Genomic DNA, 19,209 nt, shown 5'->3' with positions numbered 1-19,209 from the left:
TACGGGACACTGATCAAGTAGAGGTTAAAGACAAAAGTGGAAGACAAAGTGGGCTTTGAACAGTTCATCAAATGCACACAGACCACTAGTTACCTGGCAGGGAACAAGCCTCTTGTCCACCACGATGTAGTAGTTGTCAATCTTGCTCTGTCTTCTTCCGACCATGGCTCCCATCATGATGGTCTTCAATGCTGCAGCATGACTGCAACACACAAAGGGTATTTTTAAGTCACCCTCCACATGTTAAGACAATGAAGAGACAACCCAAAAAAGACATTTCACAACAATTACTGTATCATCTTCCCTTGTGAAAGTGCACTAGTCTGCCAAAAGCATCACTGGCACTGATCCTGGTCCTCTTCCCTCCTGCTGGTGGTGGGAGATGAAGCAGCAGCAGCAGGGAGGACATATCATTGTCCCAGTCTGAGGGCAAGAAAAGGCAAACACCCCAACTCACATAAGAATATCGCTGAGTTTGAAACATTGCACTACCCACGAGATAATCCACTTACTGGTTTCGCTGTCATTCTCTGGCAGTTTTTCGGCAGACTTCAGGAGGCGAAGCAAATCGGTGGTCGCAGTCAGGGATTTTGCCAGTTTGATGACTTTAGGTTTCAATACAGGTGTCCCACTTTAAGGAGCTTAGAGGATGTTTTATCGTCGAACATCAGCAAAAAGTCCTGATTCACCTAAAAAAAGTGGATCAACTCAACTTCATGACCAACACAAAATCATGTTCACAATCAGACAAATAGCCTGTAGTTCTGATTCCAAGACATACTACATCACTCACCAATCCTTTGATGTCCAGAAACCCGGAAAAGACTGAGGACATCTGTGCTTCTGTCTGGACTATAAACTAGCTCCTGGCGATACTGGAACACCTATCTTCTGATATATTTGTTTTTCATCAGCTGAGCGGACAAGGAATGATATGGCCTCCTTGCAAGCATCACCAACAAGCTGGTGGTCCAGGTTAGTCTTCTTCCTATGGGTTGGGCCTCCCGACTGGGGTGAAATACTCTTCTTGATGGGTCGACTTGAGGTCTTCCTTGATACCGTCTTCAGGCGATAATTCAGATATCCTTTGCCCGTGTCAGGATCATAGAAGTGTTCCTTCGATGTGGGAAAAGGTGACCAACATGGTAGTCAAATGGTTATTATTTTTAGACTTGATTCTATGACCGTTTGATGCCCCTTTCAGTCCACAGAACAAGTGTCAAAATATTAAAGCAAGCATGCTCTACCAGCACTTACATAGCCTTTGGTGGAAAAAGGATCTCTTAACGAAGGAAAGAGGGTCACAATTCCAAGAGCATAACGTTCTCTCTGTTGATGAGTGGGAAGCCTCCTGCTCAACAACATTACAGCATACACGCCAAATATGTTTAACCAACGTTTTGTTGATGAAGGTACTATATCTTTCTACAGTCTAAATGATGCCAAATAACATTAATGTATAGTTTGATTGTTTTGATCCATTCTTTGCGGCCAGATTGGCTAATGACAAGCTTACTCTTTCATGTGGCTGACTAAGACTGCAATCATCTCTCTCCTGGTTCTGTGGTCCAATGTTTTGGTTGTCTGGTACTCTAATACAGTGGGGAAAAAAAGTATTTAGTCAGCCACCAATTGTGCAAGTTCTCCCACTTAAAAAGATGAGAGAGGCCTGTAATTTTCATCATAGGTACACGTCAACTATGACAGACAAAATTAGAAAAAAAATCCAAAAAATCACATTGTAGGATTTTTAATGAATTTATTTGCAAATTATGGTGGAAAATAAGTATTTGGTCAATAACAAAAGTTTCTCAATACTTTGTTATCTACCTTTTGTTGGCAATGACACGGGTCAAACGTTTTCTGTAAGTCTTCACAAGGTTTTCACACACTGTTGCTGGTATTTTGGCCCATTCCTCCATGCAGATCTCCTCTAGAGCAGTGATGTTTTGGGGCTGTCGCTGGGCAACACGGACTTTCAACTCCCTCCAAAGATTTTCTATGGGGTTGAGATCTGGAGACTGGCTAGGCCACTCCAGGACCTTGAAATGCTTCTTACGAAGCCACTCCTTCGTTGCCCGGGCGGTGTGTTTGGGATCATTGTCATGCTGAAAGACCCAGCCACGTTTCATCTTCAATGCCCTTGCTGATGGAAGGAGGTTTTCACTCAAAATCTCACGATACATGGCCCCATTCATTATTTCCTTTACACGGATCAGTCGTCCTGGTCCCTTTGCAGAAAAACAGCCCCAAAGCATGATGTTTCCACCCCCATGCTTCACAGTAGGTATGGTGTACTCAGCATTCTTTGTCCTCCAAACACGACGAGTTGAGTTTTTTACCAAAAAGTTCTATTTTGGTTTCATCTGACCATATGACATTCTCCCAATCCTCTTCTGGATCATCCAAATTCACTCTAGCAAACTTCAGACGGGCCTGGACATGTACTGGCTTAAGCAGGGGGACACGTCTTGCACTGCAGGATTTGAGTCCCTGGCGGCGTAGTGTGTTACTGATGGTAGGCTTTGTTACTTTGGTCCCAGCTCTCTGCAGGTCATTCACTAGGTCCCCCCGTGTGGTTCTGGGATTTTTGCTCACCGTTCTTGTGATCATTTTGACCCCACGGGGTGAGATCTTGCGTGGAGCCCCAGATTGAGGGAGATTATCAGTGGTCTTGTATGTCTTCCTTTTCCTAATAATTGCTCCCACAGTTGATTTCTTCAAACCAAGCTGCTTACCTATTGCAGATTCAGGCTTCCCAGCCTGGTGCAGGTCTACAATTTTGTTTCTGGTGTCCTTTGACAGCTCTTTGGTCTTGGCCATAGTGGAGTTTGGAGTGTGACTGTTTGAGGTTGTGGACAGGTGTCTTTTATACTGATAACAGGTTCAAACAGGTGCCATTAATACAGGTAACGAGTGGAGGACAGAGGAGCCTCTTAAAGAAGAAATTACAGGTCTGTGAGAGCCAGAAATCTTGCTTGTTTGTAGGTGACCAAATACTTATTTTCCACCATAATTTGCAAATAAATTCATTAAAAATCCTACAATGTGATTTTCTAGGTTTTTTTTCTCTCAATTTGTCTGTCATAGTTGACGTGTACCTTTGATGAAAATTACAGGCCTCTCTCATCTTTTTAAGTGGGAGAACTTGCACAATTGGTGGCTGACTAAATACTTTTTTTCCCCACTGTACGTCTTGCCCACCAGGTCTACTAGTCAGGGCATCTCGGACCATCTATTAAGACAAGAGAAAAGTTCAATAATTTAGGGTTGGTTTATGCTGTCAATCTCCATGAAGAGCAAACACATAAATGGGATTATAAACATCCAATATCAGTCATTATACCTATTTTTCTGCTGCAGAGTCGATGGCCTCATCTCCTAAGGTTGTGTTGGCCTTTTTAAGATGGTCTTTCTGGAGATCTCAGGTCTAAATCGCTTGACGAAAGGGATAATGTGTCTGTGCACGAACTAGGTGTCGAACAGCCTGCAGGAGAAAATTCTGAGCACAAACAATGGAACAAAGCAATCAATCTATACAGTCATGTTATTTGATATGTGAGACTGTAGAAAGATACCTTCATCAAGATCTTTGATTGTGAGGCACAGGTCTAGATTGGCCTCAATCAGGTCCAGCAGGACATCCTCCTCCACCTCAGTTTGGGACTCATCACAAATTTGTATTTGTGCTGCTGAGGGCAGTCCAAACCTTTTTTGGACTACAGAAAGAGAGACTAATCAGAATACAGGGAGATAAGCCACCTAGGGGGCAACAGAATGGGTCTGACCCAAATCAAGCCCAAGGGTTCAATTAAGAAAATACATCAGACAGTTCATATATTCACCTTGATTTATGAAATCTCTGTTAGAGAACCCAGGCTGCAACTTCATGAACTTCTTGCATTTTTGGTATTGGACCTTCACCAACATGTTACACTGCACTCCTGCAAAACGCAATTACACACAATGTCATATTTAAAATAAATTTGGTTGCAAACATTTTATGGTGTAGCTGTACATACAGAAACAATCACACAAAATGCCCCATAATACCCTCTCCCTTTTGTCTTCCCTGCAGTTGATCAACCATTTGTTCAAAATGCCACTTTAATGATGTAACGTGTCTGCCTGCGGATCCCGGATCGGTGGCTTGGCAAGGCAATATTCCAGTGAAATCAACCATACTAACTAGCTATCTAACTAGCTACAAACAGTTACCACCACCACTCAAATCTATAGGAAAGAAACTGGCCAATACATTTCAAGCCATATTGGCTTGAACACAATGTCTGCTCTGTGATTAACAACAAGCACACACCAGAGACATGTTAATCTAAATGACAGAGGACAACCCTATCACCTCTGGCCACGTGCTCTAGCTATCTAACCTTAGCGCTAAGTTACAAGATGTTGAGGTCGGTGTCATAGCTAGCTACCTATCTAACCATTTTTGGGCAGACAAACATTCTTAGATATGCATTTCGAAGAACAAATTAGTAGATATTAGCCATGTTGTTACATTCACCTCCTGGCTAGCTACATGCTGCACCAAACAAGGCTCAAATTGATCACACCCCAATTAACACCATGCACCTGCTGCGCCACTAATTTTAGTTGGTCTCCTGAACTCAACACGCACATGTTTGAAATCACCTAGCGGTACAGCCTTTCTCTGATCCTTTTGGATTTCGATTCATTTTCTCAAATCGAATAGTTTGCTAATTTTAGCAAACAAATGAAGTTGAGACAAAGTTCCAGCCAACATGTAGCTAGATAGCTAATTAATCTATCGCTAATGTTAACCAACCACGTTTGCTAGCTAGCAACCTTTAAATCTAAACTTCGCAGATGTAGCTATATCTACAAACAAAGATCTCGACCATTCACTTAGCCGATATAACAAGTTTGGCCACCAGCTAACTTATTAAACAATGAACATATTACTTACCTTTCAATGCTGCACAATTCCAGCTGCCCTTGCACCGTCGGCAATTAGATGAAAAGGAAGTTTCAAGTTAAAACCGGAAGCTCAATCAACACTGCTCAGTGCCACCGCCCAACCTCTGTAGAGGAACTCTCACCTGGGAGTTATATTAGCACAGAGGGTGTAAAAACAACTTGATTAAACTGGCCAACTTGAAAAGCATGAAAAGCAACACTTGTTAAAACTGGCCAATTTGCTGTGTATAAGGTTGGGAAAGGCGGGGGCGGGGCTTCAACTTTTCCATATTTAAAATGTCTTATTGTCCCAGAAAAACACATGGACTTATTTCAAACAGTGAAAGACACTAATTGCCCTGCGATGGTGGCGCATACCTAAAGCCTACATTTTATGCAACAGTGATTACTGACATAAATGATATTGGATAGGTAGCACATACCGTTTATGATCGACAGTGAATGTTCAGGTGTAAGTCTCTGTCACTCTTTGTGTTCCCACCACTCCTTGTTCTAAATCTGTGTTGTGGTGTTTTGATGCGGAGGCTGTGGGCTTTACTGAAGACTAAATATCTAGCCACAGCTTTACCTCCGATTACAGGAAACCTGTTTATATTAACCGAATTATGGTGTAGTAAAACCCAATTGCTTAAACAGCATCCCACATGTTTTTCACTGTAAATGGAGGAACACCAGTGGACTAACAGTGTTGTAAAATGGCTCATCATGTAAACATTGGCAGGTAACAGTGGTTTGGAAGTCAGTCAATGAGGGGTAGGAAGATGATTTGGGATTAAGTGTGTGTGTGTGTGTGTGTGTGTGTGAACACTGTTTTCTGTCTCCCTCTTGTACTCCTGTGTGTATCTGTCTGTAACAGTAATCCAGTAATACATCTGTAATACACTGCTCCCTCTCTCCCCTGCGGCAGGTCCATGGGAGGTGAACACAAAACAGCCGGCGACCACTGTGAGCACTGTGCTCCCCTCTACAACGACCAGCCTTGGCAAGCTGCCAACGGCATCATAGGAGCACCGCATGAATGCAAGAGTGAGTCTTACAGGGCCAGGAAGGTCAATAGGCAAAACAACGTACATTACATAATATACACAGCTACAGACAGATGTCTTCACTAGTAGTTGTATGATTCAATAGGTACAGGAAATCTCATTTTTGTTATTCAGGATGCCATTGCTCTCAAGGTGATCTGTCTTTTATAGAAACATTCTCATCATGATAATTTTGTACCCTTTTCAAAATTACATCGATGCAAATATGAGTGAAACCTACTATCTGTACCTTTGAGAAAACAGATGCACCTGAAACATTGGATTAGAACGCTGTCAAACATCTTGTTATTTTTCTTGTGCGGATCAACATATTTTCATGTCGATCATTGTCGCAGTGTGAATAAGGTCTATGGGAAAAGAGAAATATATTTACTCTTTATTTTTAGAGTTTAAGTGTACCGGCCATGCAGACAGCTGTCACTTTGACCGGGGTGTGTGGCTGGCATCAGGATGCCGTGGTGGGGGTGTGTGTGACTCCTGCCGCCACAATACAGAGGGCAGACACTGCCAGAGCTGTACGAGAGGGTTCTACAGGCACCTCAACAGACCCAGCTCTGCCCCCGACTCCTGCACACGTAAGAGAACATACTTCTGCCTGCCTCTCTCGGTCCCTGTTATATCTGCTTTGTTACTATGTTGTTACCCCAGCTCTGCCCCGTCTCCTGCACATGTAAGAGAACACACTTATCCCTCTGTCTGTCCTTGTTATGATTTGTTATTTGTTTTTTAACCCAAACCCTCAGCCTCTGACTCCTGCACAAGTAAGAGAGAAATTGAATGATTTGTACCTGTTATCTGAATGATTTGTTACAATGTTATTACTCTGGCCTGACATGGGTTGCCATGGGCAACTATCTCCATGTTGATGATGGTGTCCATTGTGATGGTATCCACATTTCCCTCCCTCTTATGTCTGAATTGTCGTTACTATGTTGTTACTATTGCCTGGTATGGGTTGCCATGGTCTACATAACAGCAGTGATTGTCAATCATGGTCTTGAGTAGTTTATTTTGTGTGTAAGTTCATTTCTTTCTCCAGCTCAGCAATGAAACACCTGATTTAGCTCATCAAGGTGTTAAATGTCAGTTGATCAGTTGAATCAGGTGTGATCAGGCACTAAGCCGTAACAAAAACATTCGGTAGTGGAAGGTTAGTTATGCCCACTGTCAGCTCTGACATTATGTTCAGACATATAGGACCTTTTCGAACCACTTCGATCGCAATGCCAACTACGGTATTGCCAACTTAAACAATACTGATTCCTTTAGTCCTTTTCAGTAGAAGATCAACAATGTCTTTGGGGAATCTGACAGTAATTGCAAACAATGGAGGAATCTCCCCTGCTCCATGCGAGGCACATTTTTCCCATTCCTGTCCCTTTTCCCCAGGCATGCCTGCTCGCTGCAGCTGCTTAAAGAACAAAAAAACTGTTTTGGGGAACAAACTGGGTTTGAGAGAAAGGGAAAACACACACATGCACACGCAGGCACATACACACACACAGGCATGCACATACGTACACAGACACGGACACGGACACACACACTAAAAGCCGGTCATTCACGAGGGGAGTCCATCAACCAGTGAAAATGACAGTGTGAAGGGAGAAAGATTTACTGTTTGTTTTTACAGTAATGTGTGTGGAGTGTGTATGTGGAGTATCCTCAGGGTTAAATGCATACTCCCGCCCATCTTGTCCTGTTGCCGTGCTGCTTATGGAAGCCTGATTTCTAGTGTATCGGGAATGTACAGTATGTTTGTGTGGGTGTGTTTGTTTGTGTCTGCTTCTGTTTTGCCTGGGACGTATGGTTTGGAATGGACTTAGCGCGTATTTTCAGAATAAGTCAACAAACATATTCTGAAAGGGAAACGATAAAGAAATTGGATAAAATGCTAGTAATGTGCTAATACTACCTCCCTGTTCTGTTCTGTTTGTCCCTCCTCTCACCTTGTACCTACAGCGTTGCGACTGCCACCCTGTAGGTTCAGTGCCCTCGCTTTCAGGTTGCGATGATGCCTTCTGTAACCGTAGCAACGGGGCGTGCACCTGCAGACCGTGGGTGGGCGGTCCTATTTGTGACAAATGCATTGTGGGATTCTGGGGGTTCCATGGTTACGGGTGCAGGCTGTGTGACATGGACATCTAATGTGTATGTGTAATGTACATTCTCTCTTTCTTTCCAGAAAAATGTGAGTGTAAGGAGATGACTATTGGCAACCCCAAACTCTTCTGTGCCAAGGAGTATGAGTATGCTAGGTGGGAATAAGAAAGATACGTGTGGGAAAAGTGGGAAAAGTTCATGGGAAAAGCCTTCACAACTACATAATCTTAGCATTAGCCATGAATGCTAATGTCATAAATTGTCTCCTGTGGCTCCACCTGTCATTGTACTCCTCTTTCTCAGAGAATTTACTGTAAAAAGAGATGATAATAATCTCAGACATATGTAAAGATAACCCTGCAGACTAAAATTGAAATCTAATACATTGCACGTTTGAGGTTAGCCCACTACTATTTTAGCCAACTCCAATGGCTGTTGGTATGCATAACAACAACCATAGGAGTTGGCTATAGAGTACAAACAGATCTGGGACCAGGCTGTAGTGAATGATGCCAACTGAATTGAAAAGGAAATGCTAATACACTGCATGTTTGAGGCAGTAGTAGATGGTGCCAGCAGAATTTAATAGGGATTATGCCAACAGTACTGAACAGAGATTGATTTATCTCTTCTCTATAGTGCTGATGCTGAGGATTGTGGCGGCCCATGATCAGGGCTCCCATGCTGAGGTGGAGGTCAAGGTAAAGAAGGTCCTATACCACAGCAGCCAGGTGAGGATCCAGAGAGGTCACATCACCCTCTTCCCAGAGTCCTGGACCACCCGGGGGTGCACCTGCCGCTTACATTTTGCACAGGCAGCTGGTCAGGCAACTGGATTTTGACTACTTCCAGCCCAATCATTCTTTTTCTCTGGCATCTCTGGATGCATGCCTGCCTTGTTTGGCCCTCACACACTAGACTTATTTACATTAGATGACTCACGGCAACCTTAATCTGGTTCACCAGAGCATTCTATATTCTATATATATAGAGTGGGGAGAACAAGTATTTGATACACTGCCGATTTTGCAGGTTTTCCTACTTACAAAGCATGTAGAGGTCTGTAATTTTTATCATAGGTACACTTCGACTGTGAGAGACGGAATCTAAAACAAAAATCCAGAAAGTCACATTTTATGATTTTTAAGTAATGAATTTGCATTTCATTGCATGACATAAGTATTTGATCACCTACCAACCAGTAAGAATTCCGGCTCTCACAGACCTGTTAGTTTTTCTTTAAGAAGCCCTCCTGTTCTCCACTCATTACCTGTATTAACTGCACCTGTTTGAACTCGTTACCTGTATAAAAGACACCTGTCCACACTCAATCAAACAGACTCCAACCTCTCCACAATGGCCAAGACCAGAGAGCTGTGTAAGGACATCAGGGATACAATTGTAGACCTGCACAAGGCTGGGATGGGCTACAGGACAATAGGCAAGCAGCTTGGTGAGAAGGCAACAACTGTTGGCGCAATTTTTAGAAAATAAGTTCAAGATGACGGTCAATCACCCTCGGTCTGGGGCTCCATGCAAGATCTCACCTCGTGGGGCATCAATGATCATGAGGAAGGTGAGGGATCAGCCCAGAACTACACGACAGGACCTGGTCAATGACCTGAAGAGAGCTGGGACCACAGTCTCAAAGAAAACCATTAGTAACACACTACGCCGTCATGGATTAAAATCCTGCAGCGCACGCAAGGTCTCCCTGCTCAAGCCAGCGCATGTCCAGGCCCGTATGAAGTTTGCCAATGACCATCTGGATGATCCAGAGGAGGAATGGGAGAAGGTCATGTGGTCTGATGAGACAAAAATAGAGCTTTTTGGTCTAAACTCCACTCACCGTATTTGGAGGAAGAAGAAGGATGAGTACAACCCCAAGAACACCATCCCAACCGTGAAGCATGGAGGTGGAAACATCATTCTTTGGGGATGCTTTTCTGCAAAGGGGACAGGACGACTGCACCGTATTGAGGGGAGGATGGATGGGGCCATGTATTGCGAGATCTTGGCCAACAACCTCCTTCCCTCAGCAAGAGCATTGAAGATGGGTCGTGGCTGGGTCTTCCAGCATGACAACGACCCGAAACACACAGCCAGGGCAACTAAGGAGTGGCTCCGTAAGAAGCATCTCAAGGTCCTGGAGTGGCCTAGCCAGTCTCCAGACCTGAACCCAATAGAAAATCTTTGGAGGGAGCTGAAAGTCCGTATTGCCCAGCGACAGCCCCAAAACCTGAAGGATCTGGAGGTCTGTATGGAGGAGTGGGCCAAAATCCCTGCTGCAGTGTGTGCAAACCTGGTCAAGACCTACAGGAAACGTATGATCTCTGTAATTGCAAACAAAGGTTTCTGTACCAAATATTAAGTTCTGCTTTTCTGATGTATCAAATACTTATGTCATGCAATAAAATGCAAATTCATTATTTCAAAATCATAAAATGTGATTTTCTGGATTTTTGTTTTAGATTCCGTCTCTCACAGTTGAAGTGTACCTATGATAAAAATTACAGACCTCTACATGCTTTGTAAGTAGGAAAACCTGAAAAATTGGCAGTGTATCAAATACTTGTTCTCCCCACTGTATATATACAGTACCAGTCAAAAGATTGGACACACCTACTCATTCCAGGGTTTTTCTTTATTTTTACTATTTTCTACATTGTAGAATAGTAGTGAAGACATCAAAACTATGAAATAACACATGGAATCATGTAGTAACCAAAAAAGTGTTAAACAAATCAAAATATATTTTTTATTTGAGATTCTTCAAATAGCCACCCTTTGCCTTGATGACAACTTTGCACACTCTTGGCATTCTCATAACCAGCTTAACCTGGAATGTTTTTCCAACAGTCTTGAAGGAGTTCCCACATATGCTGAGCACTTGTTGGCTGCTTTTCCTTCACCATCTCAATTGGGTTGAGGTCGGTGGATATTTTACCTTCTTGGTAAAATAGCCCTTACAGGCGGTGTGGAGGTGTGTTGGGTCATTGTCCTGTTGAAAAACAAATGATAGTCCCACTAAGCCCAAACCAGATGGGATGGCGTATTGCTGCAGAATGCTGTGGTATCCATGCTGGTTAAGTGTGCCTTGAATTCTAAGTAAATCACAGGCAGTGTCACCAGCAAAGCACCCCACACCATAACACCTCCTCCTCCATGCTTTACGGTGGGAAATACACATGCGGAGATCATCCATTCACACACACCGCGTCTCACAAAGACACGACGGTTGGAACCAAAAATCTCAAATTTGGACTCCAGACCAAAGGGCAAATTTCCACCGGTCTAATGTCCATTGCTCGTGTTTCTTGGCCCAAGCAAGTCTCTTTTTCTTATTGGTGTCCTTTAGTAGTGGTTTCTTTGCAGCAATTCGACCATAGAGGCCTGATTCACACAGTCTCCTCTCACCAGTTGATGTTGAGATGTGTCTGTTACTTGAACTCTGTGAAGCATTTATTTAGGCTGCAAGTTCTGAGGCTGGTAACTATAATGAACTTATCCTCTGCAGCAGAGGTAACTCTGGGTCTTCCTTTCCTGTGGCGGTCCTCATGAGAGCCAGTTTCATAATAGTGCTTGATGGTTTTTGCGACTGCACTTGAAGAAACTTTCAAAGTTCTTGAAATGTTCTGTATTGACTGACCGTATGGACTGTTGTTTCTCTTTGCTTTTTTGAGCTGTTCTTACCATAATATGGACTTGGTCTTTTACCAAATCCTTTATACCCCCCCCACCTTGTCACAACACAATTGATTTGCTCAAACGCATTAAGAAGGAAAGAAATTCCACAAATTAACTTTTAAGAAGGCACACCTGTTAATTTAAATGCATTCCAGGTGACTACCTCATGAAGCTGGTTGAGAGAATGCCAAGAGTGTGCAAATCTGTCATCAAGGCAAAGGGTGGCTGTTTGAAGAATCTCAAATATAAAATATATTTTGATTTGTTTAACACTTGTTTGGTTACTACATGATTCCATATGTGTTTTTTTCATAGTTTTGATGTGTTCACTATTATTCTACAATGTTAAAAACAGCAAAAATAAAGAAAAACCCTTGAATGAGTAGGTGTGTCCAAACTTTTGACTGGTAATATATACAGTGAGGGAAAAAAGTATTTGATCCCCTGCTGATTTTGTACGTTTGCCCACAGATAAAGACATGATCAGTCTATAATTTTAATGGTAAGTTTATTTGAACAGTGAGAGACAGAATAACAAACAAAAAAATCCAGAAAAACGCATGTCAAAAATGTTATAAATTGATTTGCATTTTAATGAGAGAAATAAGTATTTGACCCCTCTGCAAAACATGACTTAGTATTTGGTGGCAAAACCCTTGTTGGCAATCACAGAGGTCAGACGTTTCTTGTAGTTGGCCACCAGGTTTGCACACATCTCAGGAGGGATTTTGTCTCACTCCTCTTTGCAGATCTTCTCCAAGTCATTAAGGTTTCGAGCCTGACGTTTGGCAACTCGAACCTTCAGCTCCCTCCACAGATTTTCTATGGGATTAAGGTCTGGAGACTGGCTAGGCCACTCCAGGACCTTAATGTGCTTCTTCTTGAGCCAATCCTTTGTTGCCTTGGCCGTGTGTTTTGGGTCATTGTCATGCTGGAATACCCATCCACGACCCATTTTCAATGCCCTGGCTGAGGGAAGGAGGTTCTCACCCAAGATTTGACGGTACATGGCCCCGTCCATCTTCCCTTTGATGTGGTGAAGTTGTCCTGTCCCCTTAGCAGAAAAACACCTGCAAAGCATAATGTTTCCACCTCCATGTTTGATGGTGGGGATGGTGTTCATGGGGTCATAGGCAGCATTCCTCCTCCTCCAAACACGGCGAATTGAGTTGATGCCAAAGAGCTCCATTTTGGTCTCATCTGACCACAACACTTTCACCCAGTTCTCCTCTGAATCATTCAGATGTTCATTGGCAAACTTCAGACGGGCCTGTATATGTGCTTTCTTGAGCAGGGGGACCTTGCGGGCGCTGCAGTCCTTCAAGGCGTAGTGTGTTACCAATTGTTTTCTTGGTGACTATGGTCCCAGCTGCCTTGAGATCATTGACAAGATCCTCCCGTGTAGTTCCGGACTCATTCCTCACCATTCTCATGATCATTGCAACTCCACAAGGTGAGATCTTGCATGGAGCCCCAGGCCGAGGGAGATTGACAGATATTTTGTGTTTCTTCCATTTGCGAATAATCACACCAACTGTTGTCACCTTCTCACCAAGCTGCTAGCGATGGTCTTGTAGCCCATTCCAGCCTTGTGTAGGTCTACAATCTTGTCCCTGACATCCTTGGAGTGCTCTTTGGTCTTGGCCATGGTGGAGAGTTTGGAATCTGATTGATTGATTGCTTCTGTGGACAGGTGTCTTTTATACAGGTAACAAACTGAGATTAGGAGCACTCCCTTTAAGAGTGTGATCCTAATCTCAGCTCGTTACCTGTATAAAAGACACCTGGGAGCCAGAAATCTTTCTGATTGAGAGGAGGTCAAATACTTATTTCCCTCATTAAAATGCAAACGAATTTTAAATATTTTTGAAATGCTTTTTTCTGGATTTTTTTGTTGTTATTCTGTCTCTCACTGTTCAAATAAACCTACCATTAAAATTATAGACTGATCATTTCTTTGTCAGTGGGAAAACGTACAAAATCAGCAGGGGATCAAATACTTTTTTCCCTCACTGTATATATATATATATATATATATATATATAATATATATATATATATATATGTATATATATAATAATATATATATATTTTTTTTACATTATGCCGATTTTAAGCCTGGCTAATGATCGTCTCTATCAGGATCCATTATCAGTCAATAGATTAATTAATTAATTAATCATAATTAGAATTAATTAATTAGAATAAATTGACCCTGCCCCCTCTATTCTCCTCCCCCAGGATCAGAGTACCTGGTGGGGGGTCACGAGGACTGGAGGATGGGTCATCTGCTGGTTAACACCAAGAGCCTGGTCAAACCCTGGAGACCCAGTCTGGGACTTAAGCTCCTGCACCTCCTCAACAAACACTGCAGCACCTCCTCCTCAAGGAAGACTGCTGTGGATAGACTGCTGAACATGCACATCTCCAGCTCGTAGAAGAAAGACTAGAGCCGTGCCGTGGAATGAGACGAAGAAAGGGTTGGACAGAGGGATGCAGAGTAAAAAAGCATCCATGTTTTGGTGGATTGGATGAGAAGAAGCAATTCTTTGCTTTTGCCATGTAGGCCCTCACTGACTGTTGCATCCCTACAGTCAGGAAAGCCATAGAGCCAGGAACACACTCTCTGAAATAATGACTTCCACACCAGGAAGATGATGGATGGTGTTCTGTGCGGAATGGTCCTGTATGGCTGTCGGAAAGAGTGTGGCACCAAGGTTGTGGGTTCAATTCCTGCAGGGATCATAAACGAAAACATGCAAAAAATGTATGCACATTTTAAAAGTGTCTGCTAAGTGGCATATATTCTATGATAAAAGGCAGTTGCACATCTTCTTTTACAGGAAGAGGAAAACAACTCTCTACAAAGGAAAGGCCAGATATCATCATGAGTGAAGGTTTGCTGGATGAAGAAGAATGATTGATTGAGCTGACTTTCCCTTCTGATCTTGAGCTTCCAGTACTAAAAGCCATAAGATCCACTGGTCTGGTTTGAATTCAGTTTTTATATGTTGACTGAGCTCTCCAAGGTTTGGACTCCAGACTGTTTCATCTTCAGTTCCAGCAGTTATTGGCGGTAGACCCATGAAAGCATCAACATCATTTGAATGTGTGTGTATGCACACGTCTGTGTGTATATACTCACTGTCCTTGGCTGAGAGGATATATATATACAGTGGGGAAAAAATGTATTTAGTCAGCCACCAATTGTGCAAGTTCTCCCACTTAAAAAGATGAGAGAGGCCTGTAATTTTCATCATAGGTACACGTCAACTATGACAGACAAATTGAGCATTTTTTCCCCAGAAAATCACATTGTAGGATTTTTAATGAATTGATTTGCAAATTATGGTGGAAAATAAGTATTTGGTCACCTACAAACAAGCAAGATTTCTGGCTCTCACAGACCTGTAACTTCTTCTTTAAGAGGCTCCTCTGTCCTCTAAATACTTTTTTTCCCCACTGTACAGTACCAGTCAAAAGTTTGGACACACCTACAGTCATGGTCAAAAGTTTTGAGAATGACACAAATACTAATTTACACAAAGTCTGCTGCCTCAGTTTTGATGATGGGAATTTGCATATACTCCAGAATGTCATGAAGAGTGATCAGATGAATTGCAATTAATTGCAAAGTCCCACTTTGCCGTGAAAATTAACTTAATCCCCCCAAAAAACATTTCCACTGCATTTCAGCCCTGACACAAAAGGACCAGCTGCCATCATGTCTATGATTAACACAGGTGAGAGTGTTGACAAGGACAAGGCTGGAGATCACTCTGTCATGCTGATTGAGTTAGAATAACAGACTGGAAGCTTTAAAAGGAGGGTGGTGCTTGAAATCATTGTTCTTCCTCTGTTAATCATGGTTACCTGCAAGGAAACACGTGCTGTCATCATCGCTTTGCACAAAAAGGGCTTCACAGGCAAGGATATTGCTGCTAGTAAGATTGCACCTAAATCAACCATTTATCGGATCATCAAGAACTTCAAGGAGAGAGGTTCAATTGTTCTGAAGAAGGCGTCAGGGCGCCCAAGAAAGTCCAGCAAGCGCCAGGACCGTCTCCTAAAGTTGATTCAGCTGCGGGATCGGGGCACCACCAGTGCAGAGCTTGCTCAGGAATGGCAGCAGGCAGGTGTGAGTGCATCTGCACACACAGTGAGGCGAAGAATTTTGGAGGATGGCCTGGTGTCAAGAAGGGCTGCAAAGAAGCCACTTCTCTCCAGGAAAAACATCAGGGACAGACTGATATTCTGCAAAAGGTACAGGGATTAGACTGCTGAGGACTGGGGTAAAGTCGTTTTCTCTGATGAATCCCGTTTATGATTGTTTGGGGCATCCGGAAAACACCTTGTCCAGAGAAGACATAGTGAGCGCTACCATCAGTCCTGTGTCATGCCAACAGTAAAGCATCCTGAGACCAATCATGTGTGGGGTTGCTTCTCAGCCAAGGGAGTGGGCTCACTCACAATTTTGCCTAAGAACACAGCCATGAATAAAGAATGGTAACAACACATCCTCCGAGAGCAACTTCTCCCAACCACCCAAGAACAGTTTGGTGACGACCAATGCCTTTTCCAGCATGATGGAGCACCTTGCCATAAGGAAAAAGTGATAACTAAGTGGCTCGGGGAACAAAACATCGACATTTTGGGTCCACGGCCAGGAAACTCCCCAGGCCTTAATCCCATTGAGAACTTGTGGTCGATCTTCAAGAGGCAGGTGGACAAACAAAACCCCACAAATTCTGACAAACTCCAAGCATTGATTATGCAATAATGGGCTGCCATCAGTGAGGATGTGGCCCAGAAGTTAATTGACAGCATGCCAGGGCGGATTGCAGAGGTCTTGGAAAAGTAGGGTCAACACTGCAAATATTGACTCTTTGCATAAACTTAATGTAATTTTCAATAATGCTTGTAATTATACTTCAGTATACCATAGTAACATCTGACAAAAATATCTCATAACACTGAAGCAGCGAACTTTGTGAAGACCAATACTTGTGTCATTCTCAAAACTTTTGACCACGACTGTACATACATACACACACACAGAAAGCTCTTTACCCTCTCTGACCTGTTATTGTAAAAGAGAATGTCTTTATTTAACAAATGTATCTAAACCCTTGTTATGTGGCAATTCGGTAGAACTCCAACCAGTCATCCAGGATATTGCATACTCTCCTCTGAAGACTCAAATCAAATCAAATCAACTTTTATTTGTCACATGCGCCGAATACAACAGGTGTAGACCTTACCGTGAAATGCTTACTTACAAGCCCTTAACCAACAATGCAGTTTTAAGAAAAAGACGAGTTAATACAAATATTTACTAAATCAATTAAAGTAAAAAATAAATAAGCAACAATAAAATAACAATAACGAGGCTATATACAGGGGTTACTGGTACCGAGTCAATGTGCGGGGGTACAGGTTAGTTGAGGTAATTGAGGTAATATATACAGTACCAGTCAAAAGTTTGGACACACCTACACATTCCAGGGTTTTTCTGTATTCTTACTATTTTCTACATTTTAGAATAATAGTGAAGACATCAAAACTATGAAATAACACATATGGAATCATGTAGTAACCAAAAAAGTGTTAAACAAATCAACATGTAATTTCAAATAGCCACCCTTTGCCTTGATGACAGCTTTGCACACTCTTGGCATTATCTCAACCAGCTTCATGAGGTAGTCACCTGGAATGCATTTCAATTAACAGGTGTGCCTTCTTAAAAGTTAATTTGTGGAATTTCTTTCCTTCTTAATGCGTTTGAGCCAATCAATTGTGTTGTGACAAGGTGGTATACAGAAGATACCCCTATTTGGTAAAAGATCAAGTCCATATTATGGCAAGAACAGCTCAAATAAGCAAAGAGAAACGACAGTCCATCATTACTTTAAAACATGAAGGTCAGTCAATACAGAACATTTCAAGAACTTTGAAAGTTTCTTTAAGTGCAGTCGCAAAAATATCAAGCGCTATAATGAAACTGGCTCTCATGAGGACCGCCACAGCAATGGAAGACCCAGAGTTACCTCTGCTGCAGAGGATACGTTCATTAGAGTTACCAGCCTCAGAAATTGCAGCCCAAATAAATGCTTCACAGAGTTCAAGCCACAGACACATCTCAACATCAACTGTTCAGAGGGGACTGTGTGAATCAGGCCTTCACGGTCGAATTGCTGCAAAGAAACCACTACTAAAGGACACCAATAATAGGAAGAGACCTGCTTGGGAAACACGAGCAATGGACATTAGATCGGTGAAAATGTGTCCAAATTTGAGATTTTTGGTTCCAACCGCCTTATCTTTGTGAGACGCGGTGTGGCTGAACGGATTATCTCTGCATGTGTAGTTCCCACCGTAAAGCATGGAGGAGGAGGTGTTATGGTGTGGGGGTGCTTTGCTGATGACACTGTCTGTGATTTATTTAGAGTTCAAGGCACACTTAACCAGCATGGCTACCACAGCATTCTGCAGCGATACGCCATCCCATCTGGGTTGGGCTTAGTGGGACTATCATTTGTTTTTCAACAGGTCAATGACCCAACACACCTCCAGGCTGTGTAAGGGCTATTTGACCAAGAAGGAGAGTGATGGAGTGCTGCATCAGATGACCAGGCCTCCACAATCCCCCGACCTCAACCCAATTGAGATGGTTTTGAATGAGTTGGACCGCAGAGTGAAGGAAAAGCAGCCAAAAAGTGCTCAGCATAAGTGGGAAGTCCTTCAAGACTGTTGGAAAAGCATTCCAGGTGAAGCTGGTTGAGAGAATGCTAAGAGTGTGCAAAGCTGTCATCAAGGCAAAGGGTGGCTACTTTGAAGAATCCCAAATATAAAACATATTTTGATTTGTTTAACACTTTTTTAGTTTGTACTTGATTCCATATGTGTTATTTCATTGTTTTGATGTCTTCACTATTATTCTACAATGTAGAAAATAGTAAAAATAAAGAAAAACTCTTGAATGAGTAGTGTGTCTATTTGAATGGAATTGATGGAGAGAGACTGCTCGCGCATGCTCTGATTTAAAGCAACAATATTCGAGTGACAGGCTGTTTTCTACGTTCATAGGCCTTCGTTCATTGTGAACTGCACTCCATACTGAGATGGGCTGTCTGTCCCCACCATCAGCGTTCATTGATCATACAGAGAGCAGAGAGATGGCCTTAGAGAAGGCAGATTTAATTAATAATTTAACAGTTCCATTTCACGTCATGCTGTTGATATAAATAATTTATTATAATTTACTGGTTTCTCGCAGTTATTTATCCCGGGAAAAGGGAGTGGTTTTGGGCGGTAGATCTCGGTAGATCTCGGTAACCGAGTTCCCACCATTCAACCATAGACTGGGACTCAGTAGGCCCAAACAGGTAGAAGAGAGAGAACAGAAGAGAGAATT

At 42.6% G+C, this 19,209-nt stretch overlaps 1 protein-coding gene across 1 annotated transcript; it reads left to right on the top strand.

Moving 5' to 3' along the window:
• Window positions 1-5,870: 5,870 nt before the first annotated feature.
• LOC311137006 (netrin-4-like) lies at window positions 5,871-14,233 on the top strand (the record flags this gene model as incomplete). Its single annotated transcript, XM_084171334.1, has 5 exons — window positions 5,871-5,985; window positions 6,392-6,580; window positions 8,191-8,263; window positions 8,761-8,930; window positions 14,037-14,233. 5 exons carry the CDS (start codon window positions 5,871-5,873, stop codon window positions 14,231-14,233), a joined length of 744 nt encoding a protein of 247 aa, XP_084027460.1.
• Window positions 14,234-19,209: the final 4,976 nt, after the last annotated feature.

Source organism: Coregonus lavaretus (assembly GCF_964263955.1).
Source record: "Coregonus lavaretus genome assembly, chromosome: 11".
Lineage (NCBI taxonomy): Eukaryota > Metazoa > Chordata > Actinopteri > Salmoniformes > Salmonidae > Coregonus > Coregonus lavaretus.
Note: the sequence above shows the minus strand (reverse complement) of the source record. Positions and strands in the feature narration are given on the sequence as shown.